The sequence below is a fragment of the Pteropus alecto genome, unplaced genomic scaffold, assembly GCF_000325575.1.
Source record: "Pteropus alecto unplaced genomic scaffold, ASM32557v1 scaffold146, whole genome shotgun sequence".
Taxonomy (NCBI): domain Eukaryota; kingdom Metazoa; phylum Chordata; class Mammalia; order Chiroptera; family Pteropodidae; genus Pteropus; species Pteropus alecto.
The window spans coordinates 27,250,860-27,272,630 of NW_006442107.1; the positions used below are offsets into that span (position 1 = coordinate 27,250,860).

The 21,771-nt window shown below is 33.3% G+C and overlaps 1 protein-coding gene across 3 annotated transcripts in view; it reads right to left on the reverse strand.

Annotated features, from left to right (window-relative positions):
- Positions 1-4,171: 4,171 nt before the first annotated feature.
- METTL4 (methyltransferase like 4) overlaps positions 4,172-21,771 on the reverse strand; it is a 37,023-nt gene continuing 19,423 nt past the window's right edge. For all 3 annotated transcript variants that reach the window (XM_015595722.2, XM_006920049.3, XM_006920050.3), the window contains exons 4-9: positions 20,740-21,109; positions 18,705-18,774; positions 12,900-13,074; positions 11,021-11,127; positions 10,527-10,618; positions 4,172-4,675 (exon numbers count right to left, since the gene is read on the reverse strand). In XM_015595722.2, the coding sequence (XP_015451208.1) occupies positions 4,530-4,675; positions 10,527-10,618; positions 11,021-11,127; positions 12,900-13,074; positions 18,705-18,774; positions 20,740-21,109 (960 nt within the window). In that variant the 3' untranslated portion in view covers positions 4,172-4,529. The remainder of the gene's footprint in view (positions 4,676-10,526; positions 10,619-11,020; positions 11,128-12,899; positions 13,075-18,704; positions 18,775-20,739; positions 21,110-21,771) is intronic.

A 21,771-nucleotide genomic window follows, 5' to 3' on the forward strand; every position in this document is an offset into this window, starting at 1 on the left:
AGCTAATGAGCCTATTATTAAGATATCAGGTTCATTAGTAAACATGGTACAACATAAAGTGCCTAATTTTAGGAATCAGAATAGAATCTGAGTCTTGGTTATCATTTATTAACCATTTCAGGTAGTCTCTATGAAACTGTTCCCCCATTATAACTACAACTTCATAGGATTGCTTGAGGATAAAGTGACATAAAGAACTCTGGTAACCACAGAACTATGCCAACAATGCTATGGCATTTCCTAGGTATGCAGGACAGTGGTATATAATAGGAGTCAATGAGGTGAAATGCACAGCATCTTCAAGGAAGGGAAGGCCCTTTAAGGTGATTATAGTCCTCCTCTGAATCACAATCAATAGAAAACCCAGTATTTCACTGAAGCTGAATGTGTAACAATTCACTAAAGATATGACTCTAGAGTACCAAGCCTGAAAAGGTAAGATTTGGAGTCATAGAATTTTCTGGTAAGAATGAGTCTGAGATAAAATTTGGAGTATTAGAACAGGACAAGGTTAGATAGAGCCTACAACAAAGACAGAGCGAAGGCAGCAACTAAAGTCAGGCCTGGACCTGAGTCATGGATTAGACTCTCTGTCCTCCTCCAAGACCAGCAGCCCACGGCAACGTTGGCTTGCCTCAAATGTTGACATCCAAGAGGAGAAACCTATTCCCCACTGATGCCTTTTCAGACCATATGAAGAAAAAGGGCTTATTTATTTGATCTGTACCTTATCAACTGGAAAATCCCTTGGATGGCTATCTCAGTCAGTTCCAGGTGGCTTAAACAAGCATTTATTTCCCACAGTTCTGGATGTTGGAAGTCCAAGATTAGGATGCCAGGATGGTTGGGTACTTGGCGAGAGAACCTCTTCCTGGTTATGTCTTCACATGGCCTTTTCTTGGTGCTTGTATGCAGAGAGAATGAGATCTCATTTTTCCTCTTTTTATAAAAGCATTAGTCTCATCATGAGGGCCGCACCATGATGAACTAATCTAACCCTAATTACCTCCCAAAGGCCCCCACCTCCAAATACCATCACACTGAGGGTTAGGGTTTCAGCATATGAATTTTAGAGGGACACATTCAGTCCATAGCTGTTACACATAAAGATCAAGTTCCTGACATCTCCAGCAGTGTACAAATTTATTTTGGACCAAAATTAATGTGGCATGAGCCTAAAAACTGAACATAGTCATGCACCGCATAACATTTCAGTCAGTGATGGACTGCATGCATATACAATGGTGTTCCCCTAAGATTGTAATGGAGCTGAGAAATTCTCATCCTCTGGTGACATCGTAGCCATCGTAACATAGCACAACACAGTACTCACATGTTTGTGGCCATACTGGTGTAAAAAACTACTGTACTGCCAGTCATATAAAAGTACAGAATGTACAATTATGTGCAGTACATAACACATGAAAATGATCATAAATGACAATGTTACTGATTGATTTACTGTACTATTCTTTTTATTGCTATTTTGGAATGTAGTTGTTATTTAAAAAAAAAAAAAAGTTTGCTGTAAATCAGTATGCTGTGCTACACCAGCAGCAATCTCATGCATCTCGTGTTTACTGCATCTTTTGATTCATCATTTTCTGTTGTGCTTGATTTAATATTGTGTTGTTTTGTTCATCATGGCCCCTAAGCATATAAAATCCACTGCTAATGTTGCCAGTAAGAGGCCACAATGACTGATTGACCTGGAAACAAAATCAAAAGTGATTAAGGGCTAAAAAGATGGAAAATCAGTGATAGTTATTGCTCATCAGTCAGTCATGTCCCATTCCACCAAAGCTACAATCTTGACAAATAAGAACAAAGTAATGGAAGTTGTTAAAGGGTCTGCTTCACTGAAGGCAATGAGACTAATGAAAATTTGAGAAAGGCCTATACCAGGCATTGAGAAACTGTGTGCCTACAGTGGCCAAGAGAACTAAAAGAAACTAAATCAAACTTTGACTAGAGAGGACAAATAAAAGCTGAACAAGATAGGAAGATGAATGTCAAAATCAAGTCGAAGAGGATCTGCTTCCAAGAGTAGTTAAATGTTCTGCGATTTGACTCTAATAGACTCTCGTTGTTAAGAGAAAGGCCATGAATTCCAAGGATGCGATCTTGGGAAGCAAAGTTCTCTAAAGTTTCTTGACTGGTGTCAGCCATTAACCATGTGGAGATGAAATGGCTGGGAGGCTTTTTGTGTGGGTTGCCCAGGATGTCCACTGCGACTGCATGGCCTCTGGGTAAGTACAAATTAAACCAAACTCTAGGGCTGGAGGTAAGAGGCTAGAATGCAATATCACTTTGGAAATCCATAGTCATTTGCTTGGTTTTCTATATTCTTATATGGAATACAGCATGGACTTTGGAGTCAGGAAGTTAAACATTCTAATTCTAGTTTCAATACCACTTACATAGTTTTAGACAAAATAGTCTCCTTAGCCTCAGTTTTCTTAACTACTAAATAGAAGCAATATCTCTCAGGGCTGTGCAAGGATTTAATGCAATAAAATATGTTAAAAGTATAGCAAAGAGTAATACACACTACTCAACAAAAGTTAGTTTTATCCCTTTTCCTGGGCATTTCCAGGAGTCCTAAAAGACCTTATGCCTGTAAAAACAATATGATAGAAAAAAAAAAACCTTCTCAAATTTCAAAATTAATATAAAAAGTTGTGATGGAAAATATAATATTAAATAAATGGAATAATAAAATTAGGTCGGTTGGCTAAAACTCAGTGGCAATGAAGTCAAAGTTCAATGCTCTTAGCCTAGGCTTTTTGTTCTCACAAAGTATGTTACTGTTTTATTTTACAGATTCATCCTTTATTCAAAAAAAGAGCCCAATAATTAAATGTTATTAATTATTATAATAATTATAATAGATGTTATAAACAAGGCCCAGAGGATGTACAACTTAGGAGCAGAGTTAAGACTGAGAATGTCTCCCTATTGAATACCAGACTCTGTGAATAAAATTTTCTTTTATTCTTTTAAGTATCAGTATCTATGATATAAAGTTAAAAAGTCCAACAACTTGGTGAGGATGTTTCCACAAACTATATAAAAATCTATAAATACTACAAGAAGCGGAAAAGAGTTTCAAATGAAGTTGTGAGAAGTATGCTTCAAGTTTAGTACATTTCCCTTTTAAATAACAAGCTAGAATTCTTTTACAAATACAAAATTAAGCCTCTGATATTATACTCACACATTTTAAAAAATTACCAATATTTTCCTTTGGCAAAATAAGTAAATAAACTGGCAAGCTTGTCAGACAATCATTTCAATCTAACACTTTACCTGGTAGACAAATATTTGTAGTAAATCTGTAAATAGTATAAATACTTTTTCCAAAATATTAAGTGAAAGAAATCAGACACAAAAGATTACATATTCCATAATTCCATTTATATGAAATACTAAAAAAGCAAAAGTAACGATAGAAAAAAACCATTATCTGTCAAGGACCAGAGATGGGAGAAAGGGGTTAACTGGAAAGGGATACATGAGTTTGGGGGGTAAAGGAAATGTTCTGTGTCATGATTATAGCGGTAGACAAATGACTATGTTTTCAAAATTCACTGAACTTCTATACTGAAAATTGAGGAAATTTATTATGTGAAAATTATACCTCAAAATTTTTAAAAGATTATATATAATCAGCATGCTTTTAAAATAATCACTTCATTAAAATATTGTACTTAGTAAACAAATATTTATTTGTAGAAAATCTGTAAATATACTTTTTTCATAATCATGAGTACTGTCTACTTTCTGACATTTTTATAAGAAATATTTTTAAATTTTTTCTAGAAAAACAGGTAAACTAAGAAGTACTTGAAAAATGACCTTGAATGCAATTTAAAACTCCAAAAATATTTCCTAAACTCAGTATGACCTTGGCTCGTCTATGACTGCTTTTCCCACAATGTAACAGTGTAACAGAGGATGTATATTCCGGTTGTACAGGGGCCAAGTAGACAATGTGAGTATTACTGTCATAAAGTGGAGAGTACAAGGCCTTTTTCAAAAAAGCTGCCACCGCTGAGTCCTGCAGAGTGCACCAGGGAAAAACACATGCCTCAGTGTAGCCAGAGCATACAAAGTTTAAAAAGAAGCAGAAATTTGGACTTTTATGTGAAATTTCCTGATTTTTTTAGAATGATGGTTCAAATTTTTTTTATAACATTGTGTAGGCCAAACAAAACACATCCGTAGGCAGAATTATGACCTCTGGTCCATAGTGTATGGTTTGTAACATTTTCAATAACAAAGTCTTGTTATCTTTCCAATGGCTTACATTTTTGAGTGAGTCTAGAATAATGTGGAATACTAGTGCAACTGAAGTAAAATTCATCTCACAATTACATGAAGGCTAGTTATTTCTGGCCATTTCACTGAAAATACAAGTCCTATTTACATTTCTAAGCATACTGGTTGGTAATAAAAGAAAAATTCAGTTAGAATGAAGCAAGAAGGAATGAGGAAAACTGAAGAAAATCACAACTTTAGGATCAGAGTCAGCTTCTAGATGCCAGAGCAATAAAGTAATCCACGTGCTGAAATTTTAGAACTTCATTGCCCCAACTAGTCCAACCTGGCAGTAAATTTCGAGCAAATAATTCCAAATACTCCCCATCTGGTTTGATAAAGTCCTTTAAAATCTCTGTTCAAAAAAGAGAAAAAAACACAAAAATTATTAAGAAAGGAATCAATATCTTTTTATCAGTTAAGAGTAAGAAGAAAAGCGAAAATATTTCCTTAAAAAAACAGTAAATTAATTTCAAGGATTTTATCACAGGCTTTCCTATTTATAGTTACAAAGTCATTTGAAATAAGCACTCTTGAGATTGGGAACAATACCATCAGAACTTTAGGCAGTCTTGATTTATCAGTTTTCACTTGTAGATAAGAAATGAGGATTTTAATACCCACATAGGTGACTTTTCAGTTTTCCAATACTGCTGACACATCTCCTGCATACTAACTTATTTTTTAATAATTGTAATCCATGCATGTTCTATAGGAACAATAAAAACACAAACCCACTTTAAAAACTAAGATAGAACATAAGACTCTACAAACATATACTTCAGTGAAAGAACAGTAAAATGAAAAGCTGGACACAGAAATATTAAGAACATATAACTACAAATAACTATACCTGCTTAGCTTTAACTTGACAGTACTAAAGACATTCCTTCACTTCCAAATTATAGATCCTTATTTACCTAAAATTTCACCATATTATTTCCATAGTTAAGTATTCCTTATTCAATGTATTAATAACTATTGAAAGTCATATTTTGTTGAGGAAAAGGTAATGGCTAAATAGCTGTGATCTACACTAACAGAAAGAAAAAAAATACCATTGAAGCTTTTTTTTAAGCTCATGCTCATTTGGATGACAAATATTTAAATCACTTTAACCTTGATCACATTGCTAGTTAGCTATACTAACTAATTACAGAAACTGGGTATGAAAATAATTCAGGAATAAAAAGTCACTAGAACAAGTAAAACATAATTCTTAATTGCTATATAAGATTGAGCTCAGGAGAAATCTATCAAATTCCTTTTAGGAATGAGAAGGGTTCCTTAGGAATACTTGATTTAGGTAAGGTTTAAGAGACAACCTATCAAAAATTTTATGTTTCATAATGTTCTTCAATTGCTCTCACAGCGAAATAATTGTTTATTTGTCTGAATGCACTGGTCCTGCTTATCAAAAATCAAAGGATTAAAAGTAATGTATACAACTCGAATGAACTCAAACTTGGGCTTTGCTAGGTTCTAGGAGATGCTGACATGAAGACTTTAGTCCTTTCATAAGTATATAATTAAATGTTACTAACTTGAAAGAGAAAGATTTCCCCAGAATCTTAGAGGACAATAAACCTACATCACTTTTCCATTTTTTCCCATGAATTCAATGCTTTACCGGCCTCAATTCACTTTTAATGTAGTCTAAGGTTATACTGAACCAAGGTTTTGTTTGTTTTTGATTATTTATTCAGTTTTTTAGTAGAAAGATGTTAGTAACTATATTTTAGAACTTTAAACTGGAGTCTAAACTGGAGTCAGCCAGTCAAAAATGTTTACTGTTCTAAGCATCCTCAATAATCAATGCTATAGAATTTAACAAAGGAAACAGATACCCATGTTTCTAAAAGTTCACAGTCTAACAGAAAAAGATGACCAGGTACTTGAAGTGGAAAAATACATACAACCTAAACCCATTTACCACTACCTACTCTCTCAGCCTAACACATTCTGGCATGATTTTATTTTTCTTTCTAGTTTACAAAAACAGAAAATCGAGGAGTAATGTCTTTGTAATGCAAAATGGTTAATTTCAAAAAAAAAACGAGGTAAAAGATATAAAAGCAAATTAATAGAAATGTTTTATTCTACTAATTTTAAATATCGACTTAAAAAAATGCAAGATCTTAAAAGTTCTTATTACAAGAAAAAAAATTTTGTAACTATGTATGGTGATGGTTGTTAACTAGACTAGTTGGTGATTGTTTCATAATACAGATGTTCCTCAACTTATGATGGGGTTATGTCCTGATAAACTCATCATAAACTGAAAATATCATAAGTTGAAAATGCATTTAATATAGTTAACCTACTAAACATCACAGCTGAGCCTAGCCTACCTTAAACATGTTCAGAACACTTACATTAGCCTACAGTTGGGTAAAATCATCTCATATTAAATACACTCTAGATTATCAGTTGTTTATCCCTGTTATTGAGTTGTTGGCTGGGAGGTACGGCTCACTGCCACTGCCCAGCATCACAAGAGAGTATTGCACTGCATATGGCTAGCCCAGGATAAAATCAAAATTCAAATTCAAAGTATGATTTCTACTTAATGCATATCACTTTCACACCATTGTGAAGTCAAGAAATCATAAGGAGAACTATCATAAGTCAGGTACCATCTGTATATCCATATACTGAATCATTGCATTGCATATCTGAAACTAACATGTTATGTCAATCATACCTCAATAAAAAAATGCAAATATATACATTTAAATATGCATATGATATGTACATACTTAGATAATTACATAACATCTGGCATTAGTAAAACATACTTCTAACCAACAGAGAAGAAATAAACCATGCATAGCCAGTCATTCTCTTTTTGTTCTAGGGGCAAGGAGCAGGGCTGGGGGAGAAGTGGCTCAAACTATATGTAGAATCTCATCAAATTATGTTTTACTATTCAGATAGGAACTATTAGTACGTAAAGTAGTAAAAAGGAATAGAAATTCCTCTGTGGTAAAATATGAAAAACAAAGTTTAATTCAAATACTTTTATTTTATTATTTTCCTATTAAATCTTTAAACTTAAGAATATACATTTATAATGTTAGGTTTTAAGTCACAGCTATTGATAGCTTATCTTTAAATCTAACAAGGAAACTTCAAAACTTAAAAATATATCATTTTGAAATGGAATATGCTGCTAATTTGGTCTTTTACATTTTGCAGCAGAAATAAATTATAACTTTTTAAAATATCTTGGTGTTTCTAAAAGCAAAAGTGAGGATATTTCATTTATGAATTTGCATAAAGCAGTTTAAGAATATTTACATGTAAAAGTTCTAAGTGTTACATATACAACATTTTTATCTCAAATCTTAGAGTTATGGTTTCAGAATAAAATACTACAGAAATCTGAAAGTTGCTTTCTGGTGGCTTTAATCTATATGGCTCTATGCCGAAAATACAAGCACTTGGTATAGAATGACATGAACACGAAAATAAAGGATTACAAATATTTCTTGTCTACCACTACTTAACCAAAATATAAGGATTACATATATCGTGTAATGCAGATTTTTTCCCCCAAAATCTAACTTGTTTTTAACCATTCTCAAGCCTAAAAATGTGTTTGTACTGCACTCTACTGGGAACATGGCAGAACTGCATTTCATAGATATAGGCTGCAATACTAATATCTATTAGTATTAATAAAATACTAATTGTTTTAACTATTTTAAAACTCTTAAAACTAATCTGTAAACATAATTTTATTCTATTTAAAAGTAATTGACAGTCTATGGCCATGCTTCCCTGAACAAGCCATCTGATCTCAGAAGCTAAACAGGGTCGGGCCTGGTTAGTATTTTGATGGGAGACCACTTAGGAAGACCAGGTGCTGTAGGCATAAAAAATAAAATAAAATAAATAAGGGATTGAAAACAGACAAGGTCCGTGCAATCTGTGAGGTCAACTAAGGGTTGCCTTGCCTAAACAAGTAAATAAATAAATAATTAAATTAAAGTTAAATTTAAATTAAATAAAAGTCATTGATAAATAGTTTAACAACCATTTGAGAATGAAAGGTTTCAAGTCTTACCTTTTGGATTTTTAAAAGTACAAAAATAAGCCCTAAGGCAAACACTAAATTAAGCTTTGGTACTCACTGACCGATAAAGAAAATACGAATGAAAAGAACGCAAATTATATTTCTTCCATCAAGTATAACTGGCAACAAACAATTTTTTTCAAAGAACAGTACAATCTCACCTTTCATTTAAGTCACATATTTAATGCATTAAAGAATCTATGATAGTCCAAAGTTTAAAGAATTATTCACTGAGAATTCTTCTAAATCAAAGAATGAATCATCAGGTAAACATCTGACTATTTCTCATATGAAGTAACACTGTAATGTCCCTTCTGCATAAGCAGTTTACAATAACAGAAATCCTAAGTGCTATCAATAAAAATTCTTTTGGGAATTTGTATTCACTTTCCCATATATCCTAGGTCATAAACTATCCCATATTCCACAAAATAATATGGTAGGCTAGTGAACTATAGTTTTCCTGAGAAACAGTTTGAAAGTTTGGGTGTTTTTAAAGCAGGGATCAGTCCAAATTAATAAAATATATATTCCTGAAGAAATTATTTGAATACTAAAATTTGAATATCAAATTAAATATCTCTGAAGGACTAACATTTCTATTTTTTAAACTCGCTTGAAAAATTTAGTATTTATTGAGCTTCTACTATATGCTACAGAATTTGAAATATATTATAACCAATCCTCACAACTATGAAAGATTAAATATCATTATTCCCTCTTTAAATGAGGACTTTGAGGTGGAAAATGATTAGAGTAACTCACTCAAGTAGCAGGGTAAGGATTCAAACTCATGTCAGTAAATCTCCAAAGCCAAAACTTTCTACTATTCCTTGCTGCTTAGTCTCACTGAGTGATGAACATTATACTAAAGCATTAAAACTAGTAAGAATTGCAGGCTTTAGCAATTATCTTTTTAGCAGTTCAGAAAAGCAAAATGACCTCAGTGTAAAACTGAGACTCTTCCAAATATCAAGGTAATTCTAATTATCTCTCTGCTATTCTGAGCTCTTGATTTTAGAACAAGCAAGGGATAGAGTCCTGGTAGCAAAACAAAGCCCCCTCAGAGACCCCATCAGTCTTCATGCTGTTGGTGAAGAGATGGGGTAACAACCAGTAGCAAGGGGAACCTAAAATATGGTGTTAAGAGGAAAGATTGAGGTAATATAAAACTATCTATGCAGTGCATCCAGCGGTCTGCAAATCCCTCTTGCTTCAACAGTGTTTGGATGGAACAGATCCAAAGATTTCCCTTCTACCAGCCCCCAACCATCCTCCAACTTCCTTTCCGGTCACAACCTCTGGGACCAATAAACACCATTTTTTATGGTTAGCTCCTTATTGCCAACCAACCATAAGCTTCCAGATTCATCAAAATTATTCCAATGAGGTAGAGGCCATCATCAGCTACCTGGTCAACCTGTATCTCCAGGGCTCCTACACCTACCTCCCTCTCTGGACTTCTATTTCCACCACATCAAAATGGCTCTGGAAGGTGTGGGTCACTTCTTACAGAAGTTAGCTGAGCTTTCTTAAAGATGTAAACCAGCAAAGCAGCAGCACCCTCTTCTGGTATATGCAGAAAGTGCCTCAAGATAAGTAGATGCCATGGAAGCCTCTATTGCCTTGGAGAAATGCGTGAATCAGGACCTTTTGTATCTGCCTGTCCAGACCTTCTTCTCTGTGACTTCTTGGAGAAGTAAAACTAGATGAAGAAGTAAAACTCATCAAGAAGATGGGACCTGACTAAACCTCTGCAGGCTGGCTGGCCTCACCTAGAGGAGTATCTCTTCAAAAGGCTCATCCTCTAGCACAACATCCTTTAAGGGGCCCCTCTGCATGCCCCTGGTGTCAGGGCCTCTGCCTGAGCCTCTCCCTGCAGTCATTGGGCAGCTTTTTAACCACCTAGAGCCTTTTTCCAAGCCATGGACCAAATAGAAAAATAAATCTTTTTGCAGGAAAAAAAAAAAAAAACCTAAGTCATTAATTCTGCCATAAAATTTTAGAATGTTAATTAAAATAACATACATCTGATTTAATTTTTAACCTTCTCAACCATTCAAATACTAAATTCAATTCTTTTTTCAATTTGACAGAAGTCGTAACAATTCTATTTATAAAAACATACCAGCAAGAGGTGGCTTATGTGAGTGAAGAGTACAGGGCACACTGACAATTAATTTGTGATCTGGAATGGAGGGCACTTTTACATCAGCATTCCTAATTAAAACAGAACAACAAAGTAAATTATATTTTAAAGAACTTTATATTTGTGTGTGTGTGTGTGTGTGTGTGTATACCACAGTTGCCTTAACTTATTTTCACCTTTTAAATAGTATCTGAATTGAAAATAAATTTCATAGAAACAATAATGGAAATCAACAATTTAAGTACTGAGACATTTCCAATAATTTCCTTTTCTACAATGACAAGTGCACACTAGATAAAACAAAAGAATATAAATTTTCATATGCCACATCATTCATACTTTTCTGGTGTGGGACACTTTCAGATTTTCAAAAATGTAAAAATTAGGGAAAATCAATGATTGTTGTGTTAATAATTTTTAAAAGTCTAAAAATTAATACATTTATACAATTTTTTAAAAATCATCTTTCCTACCTTAATGGTAAAGCAGTTTCTTCTCGAATTCTCCCCAGTATAAGAACTTCATAAGGCTTTTTGTGTGGAGAATCTAGTGGGAACACAAACTCTCCTGATTTGGTGATCTGATAGAAAGGAGTCAAAAAAAAAAAAAGAGAGAAACCATACATCTCTGTAAATATCCAGAAAAAGATTTTTTCCCCCTATCACTATACAGTTACCACAAAAGGAAATGAAATTATTAAACTTCTAGGCTAGTGCTGTCCAATGAAAATATAATGTGAGCTACAAATGTAAGTCACATATGTAATTTCAATTTTCTAGTAGCAACATTTAACAGAAGTAAAAAGAATGTGGTGAAATTAATTTTAATTATATCTTCAATTAAATTAAATGATAAACCAAATTATCATTTCAATATGTAATCAATTCAAAAAAGTTATTGAGATATGTTATATTCTTTCTTTCATACTAAGTCTCTGAAATCCACTATATATTTTACATTTAACACCACATCACAATTTGGACTAACCATATAGTAACTACCATAATATTTGACAGCGCAGCTCTAAGGGACTAAAAAATATTTTAAGTATCATTTTATCATCTTGTATACAAAAATCTCTTCTTTTCATTAACATTTATTCCTGGAAACCATGCCATCATTAACCCATTTATTCATTCATTCAAATAATACTTAATGATTACTGGCAATGTGACTAAGTAGGTTATAACATTTTCCTTTATTTATATAAAACGGTGTCATTAAATACTGTCAGAGCTAAAATTAATAATGAAAGAAGCTCAGGGATTGATGAGATAGAAAATAGGCAAATCCCTTGGCATTATATATCCAGAAATTCAATTTTATCATTTCACCCTGGAGTAATCAGACTCTCAAAGATTCACTTAACCTAATCAAATTCAAAACACAATTTATAACACTATCGATTCATTAATTAACCAGGGAGATATATATTTTCATTATCAGAATATTCATATCTTCTTTCTAAGTCCCATAAAATAGGTGTAAATAAATAATATACACAGCTTTTACAAGATATTCCAGCAGACTACAAAATACAAAGCACATAAAAACAGAACTCTCCTTTGTTTATAATGAATATACCAGCTATATAAATATTAAACATTCAATTGATAATAATCTGGCTTATCTTTTTAAAATTTAGGAGGGCTTTTGTGGAATTCCTCTAAGTAGACAATGTATCTTTAAAAAGATGTCCAGTGAACTCTGACTGATGCTTTATTTTTCTGTATTTTTTGGTATTCTTATAGCAAGTAGAGATATTAAAGATCATTCAACCAACTGGAAAATTGGAATCATTTCTTTCAAAAGTTGGCAGAGCAGTGCATAAAGCACTGAAGGACCTAAGTTAAGATTTAAAGTATGAAAGGTTCTTGGTTCTAGCATCTTCCCACCTCTTTCACATTGGGTCACTTTGCTATTCTCTCTCCCACTCCCAGCACCATAAGAAAAAAAAGAAAGTCACAAAGGGTGACTGAAATTGTGGATGTGTAAAGAAGACGATGAAGGGTAAGACTGATGCTATGTTTACTGGTGGACAGATTTCCCAAAGTTTTTGTTTGTTGTTTTTTAAACTACAGACATCAGAGCTTTTGAAAATATCATCCTCATCTCCCTGAGTGATTTATTAAGGCCAACAGTTTTGGACTCTACTACAAAAAAGACACAAAACAAACAGGTATAAAGCCTTGAAAATAAGAAGACGAAAGTATTTAGCAGCAAAGTAAAAGTTTTAATTAGACCATGTTGAAGTAGTAGAACAATGACATGTTAAGCATTAAAAAGTAGATGCTAACTTTGTGTGATTATATGTAAAACTATATTAACAAATAAGTTAACTTCTGAACTTACTTTTACCCAGTGCCATTCAGCAACTATCTCCACAGACCACGAAGGATAAAGTTCTTCCTTTACAAAACGTAGGTGCTTCTGTCTATTGGTCACCCAAGTAATAACAAGACAGTTTGGAGCAGCCAGTTTAGGGACAGGTATCTGCTTTATTTGCAGTGGTGATAAATAACTGTACCTAAAAACAAACAGGAAAGATATTAGTAAAATTTGCTGCAAAGAAGAAAAATAAGCAGGGAGAAGATCTGTATAACACTGACTCTACAAACACAAAGCTCCTATATTTATTTATATAACTAAATATGAAGCCACAGCGACACCCAGTGGACACATTATTACATGCAAATCAGAAATAGCCCATTTTTCATTTTTACTAGTTTAAAATTATCAGATTATATCTTTACCACTTCTAAATTCATTACCTTTCAATAATTTTACTAATATTTATAATATTCTTTTTCCCATTAGAAATTAAGCAAACATTATTGTTCGGTTTCCATAATCTGTACATTACACAGGGACCCTGTCACAGTGAGTCTTGACACTACTATCTAAATATTCCACTATATTTTCAACCCTCAATCTATCATCCTGTTTCTTTCTTCATTTCCAATATATTCCACTGGGCTCTCTGAAAACTTCATGCTTTCATTACAAAAAAAAATAAAAATAAGATAAAATAAAATAAAAATTCTAGCCTTGTACTTCCTGGCCATTAAGAGTATGAAGTCTAGTTTCTCCTGCTATTGTAGAGCATTATTTGCTCTACAATATCCAGTAAAATGAATGTGGCCCTTTCTCTAACACCCAATCCACAACAGGGAGAGGAGAGGTCAACATTCTCCCAGCTCCCCTATTACTGCTTCTAGAATATAACTCATTTACCTTTACATAAAATCCCCTCTCTTTGAGAGGTATGCTATCCAGCGATGCTAGCCTCTAATGTTTCTTACTGAAACCATTTAATCTTCACTCTCCATATTCAATGAATACTTAAACTCCGAGATCCTTCTATTACCAACACAAATTTTGCCATTATCCTGGGCAATCTCAAAGCATAGTCTATATCATGTGTGTACTTCAACTATTCTTCCCTTAAATAAGTACAATTGCACTGACCCCAATTCAATAATCCATTGCACTGACCATAACTTAGACCTTACATAACTCATCACTTACATTTGCTCCATCTCTGAAACCATGAACATTGATTTCTGATCATAAGCTCCTGTCCCTCACCTATTCTTTGACCTTATTGGAGCACCAGTCAGTGCCCCATTCCACCACTTTACTGAGTTTCTATCAGCTTCTTCCTGCCTGCACTTGCTCCTCTTCCTAACAGACTACCAATCACTTCATTGCCCTCTCACTAGCACCCTCAATTCCCACCCCACTTTTACCCTTCACTCCACAGCAATTACAAACCTCCAATCTTAAATTCAGTGCAATTCAACTCCTTCATAAGGGGAAAATCAAGCGTAGAAAAATGCAGAACTGAATAACTAGATCAATGAAATCCATCTCAGACTCTCAAAACTACTTAATTCTTTTACTTATCCTTGGTCAACTACTACAAACTGCCATCTCTTTTCAAGTCCCTTGCCCAGACTCCCACTTTTGGCAGAAAGACCACCAGACTCTTTCAACTACCTAACTTCTCCTCCCTCCTTATAACACCTTCCCTTATATATTTCTAAATATTTCTTCTTAAAGGAAATGGCATGGCTTCACCTATTTAAATCGTATACATGAAGTTTGGAGAAATATGGCAGAGTGAGACATGTCCCCAAATCTCTCCTCGTGAAATAACAATAAGCTGAACATCTAAAACTCAACAAAAAACACCCAAACTACACACCAGCACGTCTGATCATGGGATCTGCACATAAGAGCTACCACAGGTCAGAACCCCAGGTATCAGGCGTTGGACTGGGAGAAACAAGGAAGCTGCCTCTCACAGCCAGAGCTCCTTGTAGAAGCGGGGAGGGGAGAAGGTACAGCAAGTTCCCTGAAGAGCCTTGTCTGGGAGAGCTGTGAGCTCCACGTGGCCGGCAACAGTGCCCAGTCATCAGGGCAGAAGGCAGAAAAGCAGGACAGCAGAAAAGCGGGGACGGCAGAGAAACAACAGTTGATTTTTACCAGCCGCAGTTGCAAAACCAGGGCTGAGCCACAGGCCTCAATCCCCAACCCAGAGGGCCCCTCCCCCCGTATCCTCCAAGACCTAACACCATGGAGCTCAGGGGAATATAAGCAAATGCTACTGAAACTGTTGCTAACACTGACAGGGACTAAGACTGAGGGTAGCGAGCATGATTAAACATCTATAAGAAAAAAAAGGCATTATTAAGGCTCTATACAAAGCAGGGATCTAAGAGGCTTAGACGCCACCTACTGGAAACCAAAAGAAAAATGCCTTCTTTGCAACAGGCTAAAGAAAGACTTTTATATAATAAATCTTCTTTCTGGAAAGAAGGCAGAGAAATAGTCCATTAAACACGATGAACAACCAAGCAAACTAAGCATCTCAGAAAGAAAGTGAAAAATCTCCAGAAAATAAGCTTACAGACATAGAAATATGTGACTTAAATGACAGAGAATTCAGGATGATACTTCTGAAAAAACTCATTCAGGTTTAGTAAGGAGATCAAAACCCTTAAAAAGAACAGAACTTCTGGAGATTAACAACACACTGTGACTCAACAACAACAAAAAAAAACAAACAATCCAATCAAAAATGGGCACTTGAACAGACACTTCTCCCTAGAGGACATACAAATGTCCAACAAATATATGAAAAGATGCTCAACATTCCTAGCTATTACAGAAATGCAAATCAAAACCACAATGAGATACCTCTTACACCTGTTAGAATAGCTATAATCAACAGGACAAGTAATAACAAATGTTGGAGAGGATGCGGAGAAAAGGAAACCCTCATACACTGCTGGTGGGGCTGCAAATTGGTATAGTCACTATGGGAAGCAGTATGGAGGTTCCTCAAAAAACTAAGAATTGATCAAGCATATGACCCAGCAATCTCTCTACTGGGTATTTACCCCCCAAAACCTGAAAACCCATATCCGAAAAGATATTTTCACACCGATGTTTATAGCAGCATTATTCACAGTGGCCAAGACATGGAAGCAACCGAAGTGTTGATAATTGGATAAAGCTATGGTACATATATACTATGGAATATTACGCAGCTATAAGAAGAGATGAAATACTGCCATTTGAGACAAATGGAGGGATTCAAGATAATCATGCTAAGTGAAATAAGCTAAATAGAAAAAGTTGAAAATCACATGATATCACTTATATGTGGGAGATAAACCTAAAAACAACAAATGAACAGAACAAACAAACAGAGACTCATGGTCATGGACAATAGACTAGTGGTTACCAGAGGGTAGCAGGGAGAGGGGAGGGGGAAGTAGATGGGGTGAAAGGGGTCAAATATGTTTGACTGAAAGAAATCTAACTATGGGAGATGAACACACAGTGTTAACATATATATGCCTTACTGTTGCAGTGTACAGCTGAAACTTATCTGATTTCATTAACCAATATCACCGTAAAAAATGAATTTAAAAAAATTATAAAAAATAGATTAAAAATTCCCATCTTCTAGTATCTTGTAATACTATTACTGTCCTCTTTCTGTACTTTCAACCTCTCTAGTAGTTCCTTCCCATCAACCTATAAATATGATTATAGTATCCAATTTTAAAGAAAGAGGAGAGAATAAACAGAAAAAAGAGAAGGGAAGAGAAAAGGAGAGAAATTCCTTCAATTTGGTCTCCTTCTGTCTATAGTTAAGAACTGGTATGCATTTAGCCTTTCTACTTTCTCTACTTTATTCCTCAATGGACTACAATGAGGGAAATACTATTATAACTGCTCTGGGAAAAGTAAATAACATCAAAATGGCCAAATGCAATAAACACTGGAATCCAGCTCTAACACAGGGCAATTGTATGATGTCAGGAAGTGATCAATAAATATTTCTTAAATAAACAAATGAGTAAAACAATTCTGATCTCATGTACCCGAGTGTCCTGCCATCTAGACCAGTGTTCTTCTAGTAGACTAGCATATTTTGTAATTAAAGTGATGAATTTTAAAAATTAAGTTTGCCACAGTATGAAGAATATCAGCTCAAAAATTTGAAGTTTGATGGTCCCAATAATTGCAGATTTCTTGACTGCCTTAATTTTATTTTAATTTTATTTAATTAGGTTGATTGTAGAGGAGAAGGATGAAATAGTTATACTTCGTTTTCTAGTTCTAATCTGGAGACCACAAAGCAAATTCCAAAATACACATCTTTAAGTGTTGCAATAGAAAATATGCAATATCACCTATGTAGCATTCTTCTCGAATATGTTTAACCTGAATCCAATCGTGAATAAATAATCAGACAAATCCAAATTATGGAATATCTACAAACAAGGGGCTTGGACTCTTAAAAAAGAGTCAATATTCTGAAAATAGAAATGACTACATTAAAGGAACTAAAGAAAAATAAAGACCAAAAGTAATGAGTGATCCTTGATTAGACCTTGAGTCTAAACAGCAAAAACAAAAAATATAGCCATAAAGGATAGTTTGAGGATAATTGGAGAAATCTGAACATGTAATATATATTTGATAATATTGTTCCCAATATTAACTTTATTGGGGGTGATAACATTATCGTAGTTATATAGGAGAATGTTTTTGTTTTCAGGAGATGTCTGCTAAAGAATTTGTGGGTGAAATTATCATGTCTGCAACATCAGATTAAAAAAGCAGAAAAATGGAGAGAAAATACACACAAATGTGGTAAAATATTAATAACTGGTAATTCTAGGGGAAAGGTATTTTGATATTCAAATACTATTCTTCCAATTTTTCTCAAAGTTCACAATTTTTTTAATCAAAAGTTGAGGGAAAGAAGCAATATAGTAAATCATCACAATGAGGAACTCATAAATATACACCTACAAAATAAATGAGAAAGAAAACCAAAACTTTCAAAATGTTCTGTGTAAAACTATCATAAAATACTTTAAATGAAAGAGTCTATTATTCAAGATTATAAAAATTTGTCCCCAAAATGTTGCTAACAAGATCAAGCACTTGTTTACTTTTTTAAAATTTCTATAGAGTATTCTAAAATAAGATGTGAAAAACTATTAATTTTCATTAAAAGGAAAAGCAAGTGAAATTTAAGCTAGATTTTTTTTAAAAAATTCTTGGAGAAAACTGGAGCACATTATCAAAGAATATTACAGAACTGGCCTCACTGATTCTTTTGAATTTAACAAAACTAAAATAATAATAAGCAGTGGAGAACAAATAGTCTTTTAAACAAATGATGCCCATTCTCCTATCCTCCCCCCCCCACACACACACACATACACATACACAAGGACAATCCTATCAGGTATGACATAGATTACCTCCCAGAAGCTAAGGGCAAAGGTCAGATTATTAAGGAAAATTACATTTTGGCATATATTTCTACACTTTAGAATTTGATATCAAAGAAGTCAAAAATGTTGCCTTTGCTGTTACAGAAACATCCCTGAACTGGTTCAGTCAGTAATCTTAGCTATTAATAAGTATATTACTTGTAACATTCTTACATCTATATATAGTTCTAGTTCAAGAGAATTATTTAGTTAAATAAAATTTTAAAACTAAAGTGTTTTAGTAGTTTGACAACCTATCATAAAGTAATGCTTTTAGCATATGTAACTAGAATGTACAAAAGGACAATAGCTTTTAGAAAGCATATCTAATAGATAATTTACTTATACTTACCTATTGCTTCTTTTAACTGATTTGTTCTGCCATGGTGGATCTATCACAATTACATCATATGTTTTCTTATCTGAAAACAAAGACATAACTTCAGAATCTAACTCTGTATACGATCACTTTAAAACTAAGCATGTTCTTCAAAACTGAAGTGCATTCAATACATACACAAATATAATGGAATGGACAGAAGGTTTGTGGCATTTATTCAAACTGAATAGTTTATCTTAAAAAATTAAGATATTTCTCCTATAATTTAGTAACATTTGGATTTCAACATGACTTTACCTACTACTATTTTTACAGAGACTCCCTGAAAATAACTTCGGCTCACTTAGCTGGACACCAGTGATTTGTAAAATGCCCTATAAGTCTTTACAGCAATATTAATACGGTCCTTTTGAACCTCAGTTTTTTGCTTTTTTTAACTTTACATGTGAAATAAACTTTAAGTCTTATAACTGACATATTTGCCATAATAAAATTTCCCCAACTGTCTACTAGTGTCCTTTTTTCTGATCCAAGATCCAAATCAGGATCACACATTACATTTAATCACCATGTCTCCTAAATCTCATCTAGGAAAGTTCCTCAGTTTTTGTCTTTTATGACCTTGACACTTTTGAAGGACACTGGCTAGTTATTTAATATGTCCCTCAGGTTGGATTTGGTGTTTCCTCATGATTAAATTTAGGTTATTAGTTTTGGCAAGAGTACCACTGAATTTATGCCATGTCCTTATCAGAATGACATATCAGAAAATATAGGATATCTCATTATTTGTGATAATACCTTTGACCACTTGGATAAAGTGTCTATTCGGTTGCTCTAGTTTTCCCTTTGTAATTAATAGGTATCTTGTTGGGTTAGGTACTGACTGTGCAAATATCTTGTGTCTCATCTTTTCGCCCACCATTGTGACGTACAAATACTATGGTGTTTGCCAAATGAAAATTTTCTAGGTCCATCATCCCATCCACATTTATTAATTGGAATTTTACTGTAAGGAAGAGCTGTCCCTTCTCCCTCTTTTATAAACAAAGGTATATTTTTCTAAGTGTATAATCTCATCAGTAATTAAAAGAAAGCAAATTAATGAGGAAGTAACAGTTTTAAAACTATCAGAGTAACAAAGGTCAAAAAGAATGAGGAAAAAAATATTCAAACATAGCATGATTTTCTCATTAATTTGTTATCCTGTCACTTATCCTGAAGAATTTTTGATACTGTAACATGAATAACCACTCATGTGTAAGATGGTTGACAGCAATTAAAAGGAGCTTTTAATTAATGAGCTATTTTTTTAATAACTTCAAATTTCGAATAAAATGTCCAAATAATAATAAACAGCAGATTAAATTCAACTTGATCAATGCCTTTTATCTACCTCATCCCTTAGAATATTATAAATTGTAAACATATAAATCGCTGAACTAAACTCCTGATGCAGATTATCTCATTTAATCCTCAAAATGGCCCTCAGAAGTAGGTATTATATTCATTTTATAGGTTAAAAACCTGAAGCTCAGTTTTGTTAAGTGCCCAAAGGCTCACAGTCAGTAAGCTTCAGAATCTAAATTCAAATTCAGGTCTGTGTTACCCTGGACTTCAATATTTAGGTTTCTTAACTTTATTACAGGAAAATATTTCAAGAAATTTTAGACAATAAACTAGAACATTAGCTTAAAATGTAATGTAAAAGGCTAGGGATGGTTTTTTTCTAATTTGCTATGAAAAAAAGTCATTTGGTCAAATCCAATTGTATCTTGAATTCCTAAGCACAAAACAGTAACTATATTTGCTCTCTTGAGGACCAGTTAGTTTTTGACCCTTTGTTCATAATAAGAATTTAAAATTTTTTTAAAAAGCAAAAGTTTGCACTTTAAAATTGAATTTAAAAGCAAAATTACACTGAGAAAATTAAGTGTTTACCCTATCCTCATAAAATGTTTGCCCTCATTCAATATTCAGACTAAATCTTGACTTTTGAAGCTGCAGAAAAATTATTTTTCTAATAATAAACATAATAATTACTTACAATTCAGAAGTGGGTGCATACAAGAAATGTCAGACAAAAGAAAACTGCTTTTTGGTGGCAGCAGATATTTCTGTCCCATTAAAGTAATCATTTTTGTAAAGCTAGAGTTGTTTTCAACAACCTGTGAAAATAAATTCTGCTCTGTAATAGACACATTATCTTCTATCAATTGTAATGCTGGAAGTTCCATTTCATTCAGAGAAGGCAAATGCTTTGCCATTTCACATAATTTTGACAAATTGCAGGTATCAAGTGGTAAAGGAATGGGATCGCTACTTTTGTCCCATTTTTCAGAAAGTGGATGAAGAAAGCCACTTTTAAAACCTTCTTGGATTAACTGTGAAGATCCATCCAAAATCAGCCCCCTGATCTGTAAGAGAATTTTTAAAAGTACATTAAAAGGTCACTGACATTAAAACAACTTTCTAAATAATGAAATTCCTACTATGTTTTGAATAGTTGAGCTTAAGGATTGAAATCAACATTCCTAAGGCTTACAAGAAAATAATTTTATACTACAATGAAAGAATGTCTGAGTATACTTTAAAACTGCTGTTTCCTAATTGGGGAGTCAAACAAACTTCATAAATACACTGAAAATTAAATCACCAAACAATATATAAGACAACGCATCCTTAAAAAGTTATAAAATGAATCTGATTATATGTTTCTAGAAGAAAGGATAATTTCTAATTTGTAAAGAGAATCAAGTTTTAAAAAGATTTAATCTCAAATTTTCTAGTGATTTAATTTTAAAATAAACATACCTTTGATTTTATAAAATATAGCCTGAATTATTAAGAAAGAAAAAAGTAACTATAAAATAAACAAAGTTTTGCTATAATACAACTATAATAATCATAAAAACAATAGCCAAGTTCTGCTTTTGGATGGAGTACCTTTAATCTGAAATTTAAAGAAAATTTTTTTTTTAATTTAAAGTGCATATTTAATGTACCTAAAGAAAAACAAAACAAAACATCTGACAGTAGACTGGATCATTATAACCTTGAAAATGTGAAAAAAGAAAGT